Genomic DNA, 18,143 nt, shown 5'->3' with positions numbered 1-18,143 from the left:
AAAGCACCATCCACCTTTCCAAACTGGGGGGGGGGGGGGGCGTCAAATGTAAATAGTTATATAAATTGACGGGGGTGAAAAATTGATAGTTCACCGCCGAAATGGGTCGCCATCAGTGTTTCTTCCAGACTTTTTCTCCGGGGGGGGGGGGGCACTTGAAATTTTCGGGGGGGGGGCGGACACTAGTAAAAGTGTATGTTTACTATATGAAATCCATCTCGTTCGGGGAGGCGGCGGTAGACCTTCTTTGGGGGGCAGAGCCCCCCCCCCCGAAGAGATGCCTGGAAAAAACTCTGTTCGCCACGCCTCTGTCTCCTATTTGAATATTTTAAGACATTGACCTAATTTATTAGTCATTGGCGTACTATTGTACACATAATACATGTTAATGGATTAGTATTTTGCAAGTAAGAAGGAGAGAAAAAGGTTTCCCTTTCAAACCTGACGGTCTATGGGGCAAGTGAAGTAGAGTTCACTTGTTTCTGTGACCTCGGCATATGAAGAGATAGTGTGGTCAGCACTATGCCCAGCCGCCTTTACTTTCCCTAACAGGAGTTAGGTACCCATCAGAGTTGGGTGGACTCAGGGACGGTCTACTGACTTGAACTCGGATTCGAACTCGAGACTAACGGGTTAGCAGTCCAGCTCTCTACCGCTAGACCACTCCAAGTAAGAAGGAGAGAACCATTACATTTTAGTGGACGTCCACAACGGGAGAGGCGGGGGGGGGGGGGGGGGGGTTAGGGTGTAGGTTCCATCCAAATTTGACATGTATGGACAAGGTTCGGGAGATCTAAAATTTATCATTTTTGTTGGCGTCATAAATGGATGATCTAATTGTGAAATCATAACACTGACGCCATTATTTATGACTGTTAAAGCAGTAGCGTCGCTGAATCGGGTGTCACCCCGAGGGCACCTCATGATGTCACCCCCCCCCTACTTTTTTTCCTCTGTAAATCTTGCAGTTGGTGTCACCCCACCCCCCGGTAAAAGCTTTAAAGTGTTCACATTTAATACTAATGATGTTTATCTATAGTACGTTGTTAGTACAACTGGGTATATATATATATATATATATATATATATATATATATATATATATATATATATATATATATATATATATATTATATAATATATATATATAAATTTTTTCTAGAAGTGTATAATATATATGTCTCAAGTGTAAACGCGATGTAGCCTGTAACAAAGTGATGAAGTCTAAACCACATGATCTACCGAGTATAGGCAACTATTCAACAGCAGATGAGCAGACGGAAGGTGGTAATGACTCCTAAGGCTAGTTCCCCAAGAAGGCAGGGTGCACTCTTCCTCCGCCCTTTTCAATTATTCTACGATGCTTTATGTTTTTAAGTTTCATCAAACGCGCACTAGCACATGAGCCATCAACAAAGTGAGCACTATTTTTTTCCTGTCTCTATCTATAACCTGTGCCTGTTGGCAGTGGCGTAGCGAGGGCGGATGTCACCCGGTGCGGCACTTAATGGTGTCACCCCCCCCCTCGTCAAACCCTTGTAGGGATTTGTCAAATTTGCTCTTAAAAGACTTTTTAATACGCGAATTAATCACTTAATTAAGTGGAATTATCACTTTTCTCTATATATTTTGCTATTTTTTGCCTTGGTGTCACCCCCCTAAATGGTGTGACCCGGTGCGGTCCGCACCCCTCGCCCCCCCCCCCCCCCACCTCGCTACGCCACTGCCTGTTGGTGTGTTAAGCCTCTTGAACTCTTTCTCCCTTGATCTCCGTGTTTCTTCTGCCCGCCCTTAGTTTTTCTCGGGGCCATGTTTCCTGTCTGATACAGTGTTCCAACATCTAACTTCTATTATTTTGCTTGACACTGGAAGGTCTGACAATTTGGCGCCCCCCCCCCGTGTCAAACTTTCAAGTTGGCGCCCCCCACTATATATTTTTATATATTTATAATGCAAAACTGCGGCTAAAATTAGCTTTTAATGCCCGGGGACATAGGTACCCCCCCCCTTCGCTAAGCCTCTGAAATGTACCAGAAAATAGCATTCGCAAAACTTTAATGCAACAATAACAGTTTATTTTTGTATTCCATACACAGTGCGATATTTCCGTGACCAAAAAAAAAAGTAGAAGGCATACAATATGCATCTGCCATCTTTTCATGTCAAATATTGATTATTTCAGGTTAGATCTACATCGAGTGTTTTTCTTGATTTGAAACCATATAGATTAATTTATAGCTATGCTAGATCTAGTATATAAGACAACTAACAACATTGTTCTCCTGAGGTATTTTTTTAATACGTTTGATTTTGATTGATTCTTCTAACAAGAAAATGATTAGTTTGTGAATATATATATATATATATATATATATATATATATATATCAGTGGCGTAGCGAGGTCGGGTGTCACCCGGTGCGGCACTTAATGGTGTCACCCCCCCAGAGGCATAGAGACCCTTCCCATGGACAAACTTTCAAATTTTCGATTTGCACCCCCCCCTCAAACTTTCGATTTGCACCCCCCCCTCGAGTTTTCGATTTGCACCCCCCCCCTCAAACTTTAGATTTGCACCCCCCTCAAGTTTTCGATTTGCACCCCCCTCAAGTTTTCGATTTGCACCCCCCTCAAGTTTTCGATTTGCACCCCCCTCAAGTTTTCGATTTGCACCCCCCCCCCCCTCAAACTTTCGATTTGCACCCCCCTCAAGTTTTCGATTTGCACCCCCCTCAAGTTTTCGATTTGCACCCCCCTCAAGTTTTCGATTTGCACCCCCCCCCTCAAACTTTCGATTTGCACCCCCCCCCCCCTCAAGTTTTCGATTTGCACCCCCCCTCAAACTTTCGATTTGCACCCCCCCCCCCTCGAGTTTTTCTCTATATATTTTGCTATTTTTTGCCTTGGTGTCACCCCCCTAAATGGTGTCACCCGGTGCGGTCCGCACCCCCCGCCCCCCCCTCGCTACGCCCCTGATATATATATATATATATAACGATATCCCATCAATTCTTTTAGGCTACATGAAGTTAATTATTTTTAATTTTAAAACTTTAATGGGAAATAACTAAGAAAGGGGTTAAATAATGTTAATTTAATGGTTGCATCCCTTACTTTTTCATCACCCTCCTCTCCCTCCCCAACACAATTTCAGCATGGCTGTACAGGTAGGCCCGATACCCCGTGATGGGATTGTCGTGTGACCCCTTAAGCCTCAGATTGAGGTTCAGCTTAATCTTTCTATAAGCCTATTAGGACTAAGGTTTATTTGTTGTTTTACTTTAAAATGTTTAGCGTATTATCATTCAGAACCCCTAAACATTCTCATAGTCTAGCCCAGTGTTTCTTCCAGACTTTTTTCTCCGGGGGGGCACTTGAAATCTTCGGGGAGGCGGTAAACTTTCTTCGGGAGGGCGGACACTGTTAAAAGTATATATTTTCTATATAAATTATATAAATTTCATTTCGTTCGGGGGGGGGGGGGGGGGCGGTAAAAAATTTTCGGGGGGGGGGGGGGCTTCGCCCCCCCGAAGAGATGCCTGGAAGAAACTCTGGTCTAGCCCTAGCAGGCCGTGCATCTTTCTAACCGAGTTGATGAGTTAAAATAGTTAAATATTACTAATAATCCATGATTTAAAAAAAAAAGTCTAACAAGTTTGATACTTTGAAAGAGAAAGAACAGTACTAATATTTTAAAACTTTGAATCGTCTATAAATAGCGACATGACGATTAGGTATCTTTCAGACATTTTTTCTGCGGGGGAGGGACACTCAAAAGATTCGAGAGGGTGCAGTTAAAATTTCTGGGGTGGGTGGTGGTAGCGTACGCTAGTTGAGGTAGGGCCTACGTATTTTCAATATAAATTATATAGGCCTATATATTAAACTATATTTTACCCCCATTTCATTCTGGAAAGATCGCAGTAAACGTGCTACGCCCCCCCCCCTCCCCGAACAGATAACGGAAAGAAAATCTGACGACGATACTTAACCATTATTTCGTCACTATTTTTACGCAGTCCTATAATAATGTCACATTTGTTGGCTTCCTCCCCCCTCTTACCCGTACATAAATATCTTCGGGTGTCATACCCCACTCCCCAGGTGCATGACGTCATTTACTGGATGCCTTTTAGTTACTGGAGCAAGACGGATTATCGTGTCTAGTGAGGCCTATATTTCTAGGGAGGCTCGGCACACTTTACTCAAGCAGATAACGATACTGCGCATAGATTCTATATTCTATGCTTATCCTACTAGAGTCTAAATACTAAACTAAAAATTAAATTACACATCCCAGCCCCGATTAGTTATTTTTATAGGCCTAAATTACAAATTCAAATATGCTTGTTGAAGGGGCATGGCTATCGGGAATTGCTATGGAAAAAGACACATTTTGAATACTAAAAGCAAAGATAATCGCAGATTATTGCTTTAATTAATTCTTTAACCCAAACTTGACTACTACTACTAGCCTACTTTGCTAAAATCATTGAGTAGGCTTGTTCTTGTTCCGGATTATTTTGTTTCCGGTTATATTAAGTTCCGGTTTTGCTTAAGTGATGGTTTGGTTGTACTGTTTACATTTTACAAATAGACTAGCACTCTAACAGAGCTTAATCACTTTAATTAAAGGTAAGTTAAGCTAGAAACAAAGCAAGCGAATACAGTTATTATTGATTTATATGTAGCGTCTGATGGTATTTAACATTATTAAATCTAAAAAGTCCAGTAGAATCTAAATTCGCGATAGTCGATGAGTCTCGATAAGTAAAAAAAAGTTCAGTCACTGACCAACTTCACTTTTTTTTCACTGAAGTTACGACTACCACTCTTACGACTTAGACTAGATCTATACTAGATCTAGATTTATTAGATCTAAGCTACTACATATAGGAGTCTGGATATTGCTTGTAATTTTGTTGTAATCTACTTAATACAAAACAAGGTATTCACGACGTCTAGTCAGTCTTGTCTAAATTTCTAGATCTAGATTCTAGATCTTCTTAACTACAGACTAAGGTACACTTAACTCTACACTCTACACTGAACTACAATCTAGTGACTCTACACACACTGTCTACACTCTACACTGTCTAGTCTACAGTTACTTGTCTTGTATGTAATGCAAGTCAAGTGTAAACTTTAATCAGTTTAAACTACACTATTATTATAGAGTTGACTAGACAACTATAAATGAGAATAAATCTTCTAGCTAGATCTTGGAAGTTATTAATAGACAAAGTTTAATCAATGTAGTTTGTGCCCTATTCAATTGTCTTAGGAGGCCAAGGGGACTGTTGCTGGGCTGTAGAGTGCTAGACAACTAATCTGGAAGTCTCGAGTTTGAATTCTGGTCCCAAATCTGTAGTACATCCCAGCTCTAATATAAATATGTGTACTCACATTAGGGAAACAAAAATGGCTGGGCATAGTGCTGATGGCATTATCCCTTAGATAAGTAGAGGTAATTGAAACAAATGAATTCTACTTCATCTGCCCCATGTGTCTTGGACACAAATACTTGAACAGGAAAAGATGATGAGTCTTAGTCTGATTTAATCTACTAAGTAGCCTATTTATGTATTATGTAACTTGTGTGTGTCTGTATGTCTGTAACTCTCAGCGTCTTGTTTCATCTAGTCTAAATTTAAGATTATGAAAGTGAAGTAATACATAGACCTAAATAAAGTAGAATCTTTATTAAGTTTTTCTGCTGATCCATTTTTTGCTCAGTGCTTAAGATCTGGAAGTTTATGACCTGGAGATTTTTTAGATCTACTAATCATTTCTTAAAATCTATTTTATTGAACTTACGATACATGAAATATAAATCAAACCTATTTCTATTTCAAATTGGCCAATAAGTAATATTAAAATAGCTAATGTAACATGGCATGGCATGGTCGAAATTAAATGGTACGAGCCGACCCGCGGCGTATCATATGCCGCTATTTAGTTGTTTTATTTTCTACTTTTCAGTAATTATCTGCCCTAATAGCCGTCACTAAACCCGGCTCTACGATTGTAAACATTTAGCGTGAACCACAGCTCACCAGACCATTTAGGGGTGGGGGCGGTAGGAAGCGCGCTTACAGCTTGTTTTCTATCGTCTCCAAGAAGAGAATTATATATAATAGGCCTATAGATTATGTGTGAATGTCATTCTGTAATCCAAGGATTTGGATACCATAAAGTCATGTTAGTGAATCTGCTCAAAAAAAGAATCTCATCTTATTTCTAAACTATCTTTTTCTTTGTTTTGTATTATAATAATGTTAGTAGGGATTTCCTCCAACACTATGAAGCATTATGTGTCAACATGCCATGGGCCCTATGGCCTGATAACCCTGACTTCCACATCCTTTTTTTTCTGGATTTGTTTCTGTAGCTTTTATCAACACATGGCAGCAGTCAATTGATTTTGACGAGTTAACTTTTCATGAAGGGTTGCTGTCCAATATTCCCTCTAAGGGGAAAAAGCCGGTGTGCAAAATGTATTTTCTGTGCGCGCTGTTCTAAAAGTCTTATACAATGATATTTTTTATTTTACAAAATCACTGCGCGGCAGCTCAAAACTACTGCGCGGCCGCGCAACCGCGCAGCTTAGAGGGAACATTGTTGCTGTCCCCAACTAGCAAGCCTAAACTACACAGGGTCTGAATTGGGGACTTTAGGAGTAAGCAATCATACACTATGGGACGGAGTGGTCTAGTGGTAGAGAGCTGGACTGCTAACCCGTAAGTCTCGAGTTCGAATCCGGGTTCAAGTCAGTACACCGTCCCTGAGTCCACCCAACTCTGATGGGTACCTAACTCACATTAGGGAAAGTAAAGGCGGCTGGGCATAGTGCTGACCACACTATCTCTTCATATGCCGAGGTCACAGAAGCAAGTGAACTCTACTTCACTTGCCCCATAGACCGTCGGGTTTGAAAGGGAAACTTTACTTACTTGAATCATACACTACTTGCCCAACCAGACAGTCACCATATGAATCTTATGCATGTAAATGTTATTTACTAAAGCATGATTACTTTTTATACAAGGAAAACAAAGTGTATTATGAAGTGAACTTTATTTTATTCTCATTTGTGTCTAAACTAAAAGCATGTTTACAGCATTGCCTATCTCACATATTACCCCCACAACACACACAGTTTGTAGTTGTTACAAGATTGTTTTAGCTTTTTTTTTTCAAATGGAATATGCCAACTTTTAAATTATTAAAATCGAGTTAGGTATATGGGTATATGGTGGCTATAGGATAATAGATATTAATAATAGTGATACAACAATAAACATTATTCTATGATGATTTAATTTTTTAGAAGTATTTTGGTATTTAGCTATATTTAGAAATAATTCACTGTGTTTATTAAAATTTAAAATGTATATCTACATTTTAAAAGAAATGACTTTTCTATGAAATGCAAAAGTATAATGAAGTTAAGTAGGAATAGGTCATGATACATATTTTCTCAAGTGCCTGTGATAATTTATATAGGAAACAATTAAGACAAGTGGGATATGTATGACACAATAAGAGACAAAGTGAGACATGAACACAATATAAACTGGTGGTATTATAAGCTTAGTTGTGGGAAGGAAGTAAAATAGATGACAGGGTAATAGTAAGAAAGTATTGTCTTACTGAAGCTTGTTAGTTAAGATGTAAGCAGCTAGTTAGTCAAAGGATTCTACTTTTTGTTAACCCTCAGAGAAACATTGGTTCTATGAACATTTCTTGTTGAGTTACCATTCATAGTTAAAGGGTTATGAAGATGTTTTAATAAAAAATAGTTTGAGAATTCTTCTGAACCAGGTAATGTTTGTAGCCATATACTGATGGTTATATATATCTTAATTATGTAGTCTACACAATTTGTTTTTGTTTGCTTGTTCCATTTTTATTTCTACCAGTGTGTTATTATATATCACTTGTTCAGTTTCCATATTACTCAAACTCTTTCTATGACTTGAGTTGTTCCTTTGATGCCCCAGAGCAGCATAGGGCTGCAGCTACATGTCTCCACTGGCAGCTCTCTTTAGTTGAGACCACATAAGCTCAGCAGCCCTTGCTTCTCCTTCCACTGTCCACTTGCAGGGTTGTTTTGATTAGCCTATTCTTTTTTCCTGGGAGTCTGTGCAACAAAAAAATATAAATGACAATTTATTTAAATACATTTAATAAAATAATGTATTAAGTTAAAGTTGATTTTAAATTAATACAATGCAGAACGTAAGTGATTACCTATGCTAATTTGATTATTTTTATAGTCACCGTTCCAACCCTCTTAAAGCTATGCTCTGTTCTAAGCTCTCATTAAGGATACTTTCTCTTGTATGTTTTATTTAAATGATTTTCTCTTAAAAAGGTAAAAATTTTCCATTCTAGGTACGTGAAATCAGTGCAAGTGATAATGGAACATTTTTTCTTGAAAATGCTGAGGTGATACACACCTCCTGACACACACGACTTTGCCCATGGCAATGGCATATCCGCCCAGTGCTAACGGAGACGCAGGATCCCCCAGGAGTAATGGAGGTTCTCCCAGTGGCCATGAGCTGGCCAATGGGGATCTTGCTGACCCTGATAGCTCCACAGTGACGACGGATCGCTATGGTTTCCTGGGTGGAAACCAGTACACTGATCCTGACATGTAAGCAAAAAATTTATTTTATCGTTAAAAATATTAATTAGCTTATTTGTTAAGCCAATTTTATACAAAATAATTTTTCATGGAGAGAAATATTTTTTCTTATTTTGCAAGTGTGAGTATTGTATATTTCTTTTATAATTAAAATTAATTGTCACAAAAAATATTTTTAAACTTCTACTTTTGTGATAGTGAGTATTGTAAGTTTTTTCATAATTTAAGTCTTTAGAAATATATTTGCTGCAGTAACATGTTTATTAAACTCCAGGGAAAGAAGATTGCCACAAGAAAAACTCAGGAAGAGAGAGACAAAATGGCTGGACATGTTCATCAACTGGGATAAATGGATGTCTAAACGGTTCAAAAAGGTAGGTCAAAGTTTTTACATCAGCTGAAAACAGAATCTTTTATACAAGTTTTGATATGGTAAACTGCTTCCTGTAAAAATTAGTTTAAAATCAGTTTGTTGCTTATTCTTTTAAATTTGTCATTCATTACTGCTTAAATAAAATTTTATTTTACAAAGTCAAAAATCTTAAATATTATTAAAACTATCCTGTTACCATTTTTTAGGTTTGATATTAAAACTTTTTTTATTTTTGTTAAAGCCAGTTTTGGCAAGCTAGAAAGTGTGTATAGCTATTGAACAGGAAGTCTACAGCAATACGAAATCTAATGTAGTTTTTACACATTTGGAAATAGGTTAGAGAACGTTGTAGAAAAGGTGTCCCCCCATCATTGAGAGCCAGAGCTTGGCAGCATCTGTGTGGTAGTAACTTCACCATGGAACAGAACAAAGGGTTGTTTGAGGTGAGTTCCATGCTTGATTGGTTTTACTTATTGAAGTCTTGTTGTATCATTTCTTCAATATTGACATCATAAGATCAAAGAAGACTTAATTCAAGTTAGTGTCTAGGAATTTTTTTTTTAGAAATGTTGGGCCCTTTCAGCTAGTGCTGTTAATGTTGTTTTTAAGGTGGTAGTGACACACACATCAGTAAGGTGTTGGGCAGGAGCACTAGGATTTGAAAAAACAGTCAAAGCTGTGTTAAAAAACAAATATTTGTCACAGCTGTCTAAAAATTAGCTGTATTAAAACAGGGGACAAAGTTTTAGGGTCCACTGGACTTGAAAGTGAGCCCATATAAATTTGAGCACCGTCTTGTTAACTCTGACTGCTGACTGTTATGAGGGTAGGAATGTTGAAATGAGTAGAGTGGGTTAGAAGGTGGTAATGGGTTGAGTGGGTAGGAAAGGTGGTAAATGGTTGAGGCGGTAAGAAGGGTGGTCAATGGTTGCATATTTGGAAGTGTGGTAAATGGTTGCGCATTTGGAAGTGTGGTAAATGGTTGCGCATTTGGAAGTGTAGTAAATGGTTCAACGGGTTGGAAGAGTTGGACAGCTTAAACTTTTAAAGTTTAGCACTGGTTAGATGAATGTAAGTTTTTACACCAGCTATTGAAAGTTTTGACAGCTCCAGCATGAATATTAATGAAACAACCTCCTTTTTTTTGTCAGTCTTACTTGAGGCTACCTGGGGATCCCAAGTGTATTGACGACATCAACAAGGACCTGGATCGCCAGTTTCCTCTCCATGAAATGTTTTTATCTAAAGGAGGTGTGGGGTGAGTAAATGTTGGTTTGTTCTGTGGTCAAGTCTTCTTTTTGTGGTGGGATAGTTACAACTGGCAACCTATAATGTATTTGGCCAGATAGGATGAGGTGTGCCGAGTTTTTTTTAAAACTAAAAGACATTATTCCCAAACAAACATTTTCTGTAGTCACATTTCAGAAACTTTTTCAGTAGTTCATAATACTAACATGCATCTGGCAAGCAGTCTAAAAACAATATGCTTGTTCTTAGAATTTTTTTTACTGTGTTTTTAGGTTTACCATGTAAACTAAAATGTACTATTTTTTATGCAGAATGTAAATTCAAAAAAAACTTAAGTATTTGTTTCTGATCCACCGTTATTTTAATTTATAATGCAGTTGTAATATTTCAAGGGAAATGTATACTATTTATTTGAACCAGGCAAGAATCGTTGTTTGAAGTTCTAAAGGCCTACACCATTCACCGTCCTATAGAAGGCTACTGCCAGGCCCAGGCACCCATTGCTGCACTGCTGCTGATGCACATGCCAGTAGAGCAGGCCTTCTGGTGTCTGGTGGCTATTTGTGACAAGTACATCACTGGCTACTATAGCCCTGGTCTGGTAAGTCAAGGTTTTGTATGGGCTGGCTATTTGTGACATCACTGGCTACTATAGCCCTGGTCTGGTAAGTCAAGGTTTTGTATGGGCTGGCTATTAGTGACAAGTACATCACTGGCTACTATAGCCCTGGTCTGGTAAGTCAAGGTTTTGTATGGGCTGGCTATTAGTGACAAGTACATCACTGGCTACTATAGCCCTGGTCTGGTAAGTCAAGGTTTTGTATGTGCTGGCTATTTGTGACATCACTGGCTACTATAGCCCTGGTCTGGTAAGTCAAGGTTTTGTATGTGCTGGCTATTTGTGACATCACTGGCTACTATAGCCCTGGTCTGGTAAGTCAAGGTTTTGTATGGGCTGGCTAAATGTGACATGTACATCACTGGCTACTATAGCCCTGGTCTGGTAAGTCAAGGTTTTGTATGGGCTGGCTATTAGTGACAAGTACATCACTGGCTACTATAGCCCTGGTCTGGTAAGTCAAGGTTTTGTATGTGCTGGCTATTTGTGACATCACTGGCTACTATAGCCCTGGTCTGGTAAGTCAAGATTTTGTATGGGCTGGCTAAATGTGACATGTACATCACTGGCTACTACTACTATAGCCCTGGTCAAAACTTTATATTATGTATCTGGTTGTGACAAAAGTTAAAATATATACTGGGTGGCTATGTGTGACAAAATTTAAAAATTTGTATTGGGTAGCTATTTTTGACAAAAGTCGAGGTTTTATATTGGCTGGCTATTCGTGAATGTGTTTTTGCCCTCTCATAAAAATGCTGACAGGAGAATATTATATTGTGGTTTTAACATGCTGGTATTGCTCTTAAGGTTTGTTTGGTAAAGATTCTGTGGTTAAAGATAGGGTTAGAGTAACAATACTAAAAAAATAACCCTGAATACTTGATGGTGGTGGTGATTTGATCAATATACTTTTTTTGGAAAGTAAATATTTATATGTAGTTCCGTACTTGGAAATGTTTTTTAAAAAATTAACTATGATTTACTCAGATTAACTGTTGTTTCTGTTGATGTTTTTTCCAGGAGGCAATACAACTAGATGGTGATGTGTTGTTTGGTCTGCTTAAAAAAACAAGTCCTGGGGTCTATAAACACATGGTGAGTTTTTTAAAATAAGTTTCTTCCTACTGACAGACACTGTAAATGTCATGAAACAAAAAAAAAATTTCTTTTATCTACATGTAAAAAAAAAGTAGTCTACTTTTCTAACTTAACGGTCCGTGGGGCAAGTGAAGTAGAGTTCTCTTGTTTCTGTGTCCTCGGCACATGAAAAGATAATGTGGTCAGCACAATGCCAAGCCACCTTTACTTAGGAACCCATCAGAGCTTGGTGCATTCAGGGTTGTTCTACTAACTTGATCCCGGATTTAAACTTGAGACTTTCTAGTGCAGTCTAGTGCTCTACCTCTATTTCACGCCTGTATATAGCTGTTTGTTTTCTGTTGAATATTTTACTTTACTGTGTAGGAGTGGCCCATCCAGTTTTAACATGGTTTTGAAAATTGTCTGGGTATTGTGATCACCATATATGTAATTCACATTATACTGTCATACCCAGAACTCATTGTTGGTTTGTCCTTTACTAAGGCTGTTCATGGAATTTACAGATGATGATGTGGTGGAACTGTTCTGTAATGCATTTAATGTTTTCCCCAGAGAAAACAACACATTGAGCCAATCATGTTTATGACGGAGTGGTTTATGTGTGTCTACACCCGCACACTGCCCTGGACCATAGTCTTGAGGTTGTGGGACCAGTTTCTTTGTGAAGGTACAATTTTTGGTCCAAATAGTTAGGGCCAGTTTCTTTGTGAAGGTACAATTTTTGGTCCAAATAGTTAGGGTCAGTTTCTTTGTGAAGGTACAATTTTTGGTCCAAATAGTTAGGGTCAGTTAATGAAAGTACATTTTTTGGTCCAAATTTTTAGGGTCAGTTTCTTTGTGAAGGTACATTTTTCTGTGTCCAAATATTTAGGATCTGTTTCTTTGTGAAGATACTTTTTTTTGGTTTATATTGTTAGCGTAATTTTATTTATGAGGGTACATTTTTAGGTCCAAATTATTAGTTTCTTTGTGAAGGTTTATTTCTTTGATCCAAATTGTTAGTCAGTTTATTTGTGAAGGTAAATTTTTGGTCGAAATTGTTAGGGTCTGTTTATTTGTAATGGTAAATTTTTTGGTCGAAATTGTTAGGGTCTGTTTATTTGTGCAGGTACATTTTTTTTTGTCCTACACCCAAATTGTTAGGACCAGTTTCTTTGTAAAAGTAGATTTTTTTTTCTGTTCATTTTGAGGTACTCTCAATGGTTTAGTGAAGTTAACTAGAATTTGTGTGATTGTACAAGTTCTGGGTCTTGCAGGTCTTTTGCTAGCCACCAAGAGTGTTGTTATTTTAAAATTATGCCAGACATGGAATAGTTAGAGAGTGTGGGTCTAATTCGGGTGTTCAGATGTAAAGTTTTGTACAGTGATGGTTTTGTGAAAGTTAAGTTGTTAGAAAATTTATCAGTTTTTAACAAACTAGATATGAAAGTTTTGCTGTAAGATAGTTAGTTACCCTTCTGAAGCAGGCTTAAAGGGTTTAAATTATTGGCCTCTTATGAACCACACACAGGTGTGAAAGTTTTAAATTAATCAGGTGTGAAAGTTTTAAATTAATTAGCTTCTAATGAACTAGGTGTGGTTTTAAATTAATTATCTTGCTGAACCAGGTGTGGTTTTGTTGTTTGAAAATTAATTAGCAACTAAAGGTGTAAAGGTTTTAATTTATTAGCCTCTAATGAACCAGGTGTGAAAGATTTAAATTAATCAGCCGTTAACAAACAAAAAGTAAAAATTGTAAATTAATTAACCTTTGGTGAACCAGGTGTGAAAATGTTGTAAGAAAATGAATTATCCTCTAACAAACCAGGTGTGAAGGTTTTAAACTAATTATCCTCTAACGAACCAGGTATGAATGTCATAAAGTAATTATCCTCTAACGAACCAGGTGTGAAGGTTTTAAATAAATTATTCTCTAACAAACCAGGTGTCAAGGTTTTAAACTAATTATCCTCTAACAAAACAGGTATGAATGTCATAAAATAATTATCCTCTTAACGAACAGGTGTGAAGGTTTTAAACTAATAATTTTTAAACTAATTATCCTCTAACCACCAGGTGTGAAGGTTCTGTTCCGTGTTGGGCTGGTCCTACTCAAGGTGGTGCTGGAGGGCCAGGAAAAGCTGGCCCAGTGCCCCACATTTTTTGAAACCCTGGAAAAGTTGAGGCTCCGGAATCTTCCACATGAGCTGCAGGATGAGGACTTTTTATTCAGGGAGGTAGGTGCAGTAGAGTACACTTCCAGAACATTTGTTCTATTCTTACCATGACATTTTTGGCTAGTAGTAGTAGTCCACAGTTGCTAACACAAAAGGTCCAATTAGACCTTGTTCTTGAGCTAGTAAAAGGTCTATTAGAACTGATTGTTCTTGGGCTAGTAGTAGTCCACAGTTGCTAACACAAAAGGTCCAATTAGACCTTGTTCTTGAGTTTTTGGATGTTCATGAGTCCACCCAGCCATAAATTGTACCTGACTTCAATTAAATAAATCTTCAAAAAGCCTTTGTTAATCTATAAAAAATATATTGGTATATATGGTTTATTAAATTTATAGTCAATAGCTAGGAAAGCATAACATAAATCCTGATGTTTTTAAAAGTTAAAAACTGATGTTTTAAAAGTTAAAAACTGATAGTTTTAAAAGTTAAAAACTGATAGTTTTAAAAGTTAAATCCTGTTAATTTAGTTAATTTTAATCATCAATTCTGTATGCACTAAATTCAGGTCATAGCAAATGCATTCTGGGAACTAACAATTGTTTTTTTCCCCCAGTCTCTGCGTTTGGGAATTAGTGAGCGAGACATGGAGAGGGAACACCAGAAACAGATAGCCAGACGGAAGGCAGCGAGAGAGGCCAAAGAGAAGGAAAGTTTAGCCCTGTCTGGGCAGGGACCTGTGGGAAGAAAAGATGTGAGGCAGAAAAAGAGATCATAAAAAACATTCTCATTTGGTTGATACTGGTTGAAAAATCTGGCATATACTTTTTATAAAAAGCAAAGCCAATGCAAAGAATGCATGCCGTGCCATGGAATTCATTTAAAAAAAAACCCAGTAAGATGTACATTTGAATCAAACAGGTTTAATCAATGAAATATTCCTGTAGATACAACAAAGATCAACTTTAAAAAAAAAACTTATCAAAGACTCTTTAAAAAGTGATTTTGTGATAAAAATGGAAAGGAGAAAAACTTATTGCAAGATAAACTTCAATGCGTGTATGTGTGTGCATGTTGATGGACCTGGATTCCAGCCAAAGCATGGACTCCATTTTTGCCATTCCAGAATTATATCTTTCATATTGTCCTGTGGCTTGTGGGTGAGTCAACTCAAGCCTTTCCAGCAAGTTGTGATAACTCTCGTGTGTTAGAATCACCATCAAGAGCGTTTTATTCCCTGTCTGCTTTGGATGTATCTAGTATATCACAGATATTTATCTGTTTGGATGTACCCTGTATATCACAGATATTTGTCTGTTTTGGATGTATCCTGTATATCACAGATATTTGTCTGTTTTGGATGTATCCTGTATATCACAGATATTTGTTTGGATATATCCTGTATATCACAGATATTTCTGGTCTGTTTTGGATGTATCCTGTATATCACAGATATTTATCTGTTTGGATGTATCCTGTATATCACAGATATTTGTCTGTTTTGGATGTATCCTGTATATCACAGACACATTTTTCCAGCATATAGATGAGGAAAAATTCCTGCTTGTATAAGATTAGTATTTTAAGGAAATCAAAGGAAACTAGTACAAGTATTTTATAGTCTCAAGACGTGTTTTAGTGTGCGGATGTTTTCTTAAATTTCTGCTGTGGAGACTTCTGTATTTTATAGTCACAAGACATGTTTTAGTGTGTGGATGTTTTCTTAAATTTCTGCTGTGGAGATTTCTGTATTTTATAGTCACAAGACATGTTTTAGTGTGTGGATGTTTTCTTAAATTTCTGCTGTGGAGACTTCTGTATTTTATAGTCACAAGACATGTTTTAGTGTGTGGATGTTTTCTTAAATTTCTGCTGTGGAGATTTCTGTATTTTATAGTCACAAGACATGTTTTAGTGTGCGGATGTTTTCTTAAATTTCTGCTGTGGAGATTTCTGTATTTTATAGTCACAAGACATGTTTTAGTGTGTGGATGTTTTCTTAAATTTCTGCTGTGGAGATTTCTGTATTTTATAATCACAAGACATGTTTTAGTGTGTGGATGTTTTCTTAAATTTCTGCTGTGGAGACTTCTGTATTTTATAGTCTCAAGACATGTTTTAGTGTGTGGATGTTTTCTTAAATTTCTGCTGTGGAGACTTCTGTATTTTATAGTCACAAGACATGTTTTAGTGTGTGGATGTTTTCTTAAATTTCTGCTGTGGAGACTTCTGTATTTTATAGTCACAAGACATGTTTTAGTGTGTGGATGTTTTCTTAAATTTCTGCTGTGGAGACTTCTGTATTTTATAGTCTCAAGACATGTTTTAGTGTGTGGATGTTTTCTTAAATTTCTGCTGTGGAGACTTCTGTATTTTATAGTCTCAAGACATGTTTTAGTGTGTGGATGTTTTCTTAAATTTCTGCTGTGGAGACTTCTGTATTTTATAGTTTCAAGACATGTTTTAGTGTGTGGATGTTTTCTTAAATTTCTGCTGTGGAGACTTCTGTATTTTATAGTCACAAGACATGTTTTAGTGTGTGGATGTTTTCTTAAATTTCTGCTGTGGAGACTTCTGTATTTTATAGTCTCAAGACATGTTTTAGTGTGTGGATGTTTTCTTAAATTTCTGCTGTGGAGACTTCTGTATTTTATAGTCTCAAGACATGTTTTAGTGTGTGGATGTTTTCTTAAATTTCTGCTGTGGAGACTTCTGTATTTTATAGTCACAAGACATGTTTTAGTGTGTGGATGTTTTCTTAAATTTCTGCTGTGGAGACTTCTGTATTTTATAGTCTCAAGACATGTTTTAGTGTGTGGATGTTTTCTTAAATTTCTGCTGTGGAGACTTCTGTATTTTATAGTCTCAAGACATGTTTTAGTGTGTGGATGTTTTCTTAAATTTCTGCTGTGGAGATTTCTGTATTTTATAGTCACAAGACATGTTTTAGTGTGTGGATGTTTTCTTAAATTTCTGCTGTGGAGACTTCTGGCAGGCCCTGGTTTTATCACAGCACAAGTTTGTGGATTTGTTCTTGTAACAATTGTTTTCATACATTACCTCACTAGACGCTTCTTTATTTTTCTTCTATTTTTTTTTTGGATTAAGAGTTATCTTTTCCTTACATCTGGATTGTCTGGTATTGAACAAAGGTATTTATTTTTATTTGTTGAGATTTTTGTTTTATAGTTCAGATTCATGTTGCTAGTTAGTTGCATGTATTTTAATTGTTTGGTGTGATGTGAGCTCATTTTTTAAAATACTATATGCATTTTTACATTGTAAGCTGCTCTGTATTTTTATAATGTGACTTGTAATTTTTGCTGAGACCTATGTACATAACTATTATAATGTTCAACTTTAACCCTATAAATTGTTTTTATGTAGTTTTTTTAAAAACCATTTATCATTAACCCTTTTTAATAATGTCTCTGATCTGTTTATGAGAAGCCCATACTGCCCTTTCCTCTCATATAAAGCTAGATATAGTAAACAGCCCATCCTTCTCTGTGAGTAGAAAAAGACAAAGAAGAAGAATATTAATCTACTTAACTTAGATGCACATCTGTAATTATCAACCTTGAGCTTAATTTTAATTGATTTATGTGACTTATCTTTCAGTTTTCGAGAAAAAAATACTGAAATGTATTTTCTTTTAAAAGAAATGAATAATTATAGACATTATATTTTAAGATCATTTACCTTTATGTTATATTTTTGTCTTCTGTGTATTACTAAATATTCAATGTTACATATATTTAGAACAACTGTTTTTTCAGACTTTTTAAAATTGGGAATATTTTTTCAGCTGGAACAATTTAAATGTACCACTGGCTCATCACGAATGCTCCACATGTCTTAAAGTTCAATTAATCAGTTTTTTTTAAAGTGGTTCAAATCTTATCTCATTTTTTTTTCAATATTTTTCTTGCTCAATAAATTCTAAAAGCCAATATTGCAGAATTTATTAATAGGTATAAATATATTTAATATT

At 36.7% G+C, this 18,143-nt stretch overlaps 1 protein-coding gene across 2 annotated transcripts; it reads left to right on the top strand.

Annotated features, from left to right (window-relative positions):
• The first annotated feature begins 1,309 nt into the window (after nt 1-1,309).
• LOC131954581 (TBC1 domain family member 10B-like) lies at nt 1,310-15,530 on the top strand. 2 transcript variants are annotated; one of them, XM_059318357.1, is made up of 10 exons: nt 1,310-1,417; nt 8,397-8,661; nt 8,927-9,026; nt 9,361-9,468; nt 10,177-10,283; nt 10,694-10,874; nt 11,916-11,990; nt 12,549-12,663; nt 14,052-14,212; nt 14,766-15,530. In XM_059318357.1, exons 2-10 carry the CDS (start codon nt 8,486-8,488, stop codon nt 14,925-14,927), a joined length of 1,185 nt encoding a protein of 394 aa, XP_059174340.1. In that variant the 5' UTR covers nt 1,310-1,417; nt 8,397-8,485; the 3' UTR covers nt 14,928-15,530. The 2 variants fall into 2 exon arrangements, with proteins under 2 accessions (XP_059174340.1, XP_059174339.1); XM_059318356.1 differs by lacking the exon at nt 1,310-1,417 and adding an exon at nt 4,541-4,634.
• The last annotated feature ends 2,613 nt before the right edge of the window (nt 15,531-18,143 follow it).

Source organism: Physella acuta, unplaced genomic scaffold (assembly GCF_028476545.2).
Source record: "Physella acuta isolate Inbredline_101_S28 unplaced genomic scaffold, ASM2847654v3 ptg001013l, whole genome shotgun sequence".
Lineage (NCBI taxonomy): Eukaryota > Metazoa > Mollusca > Gastropoda > Physidae > Physella > Physella acuta.
Note: the sequence above shows the minus strand (reverse complement) of the source record. Positions and strands in the feature narration are given on the sequence as shown.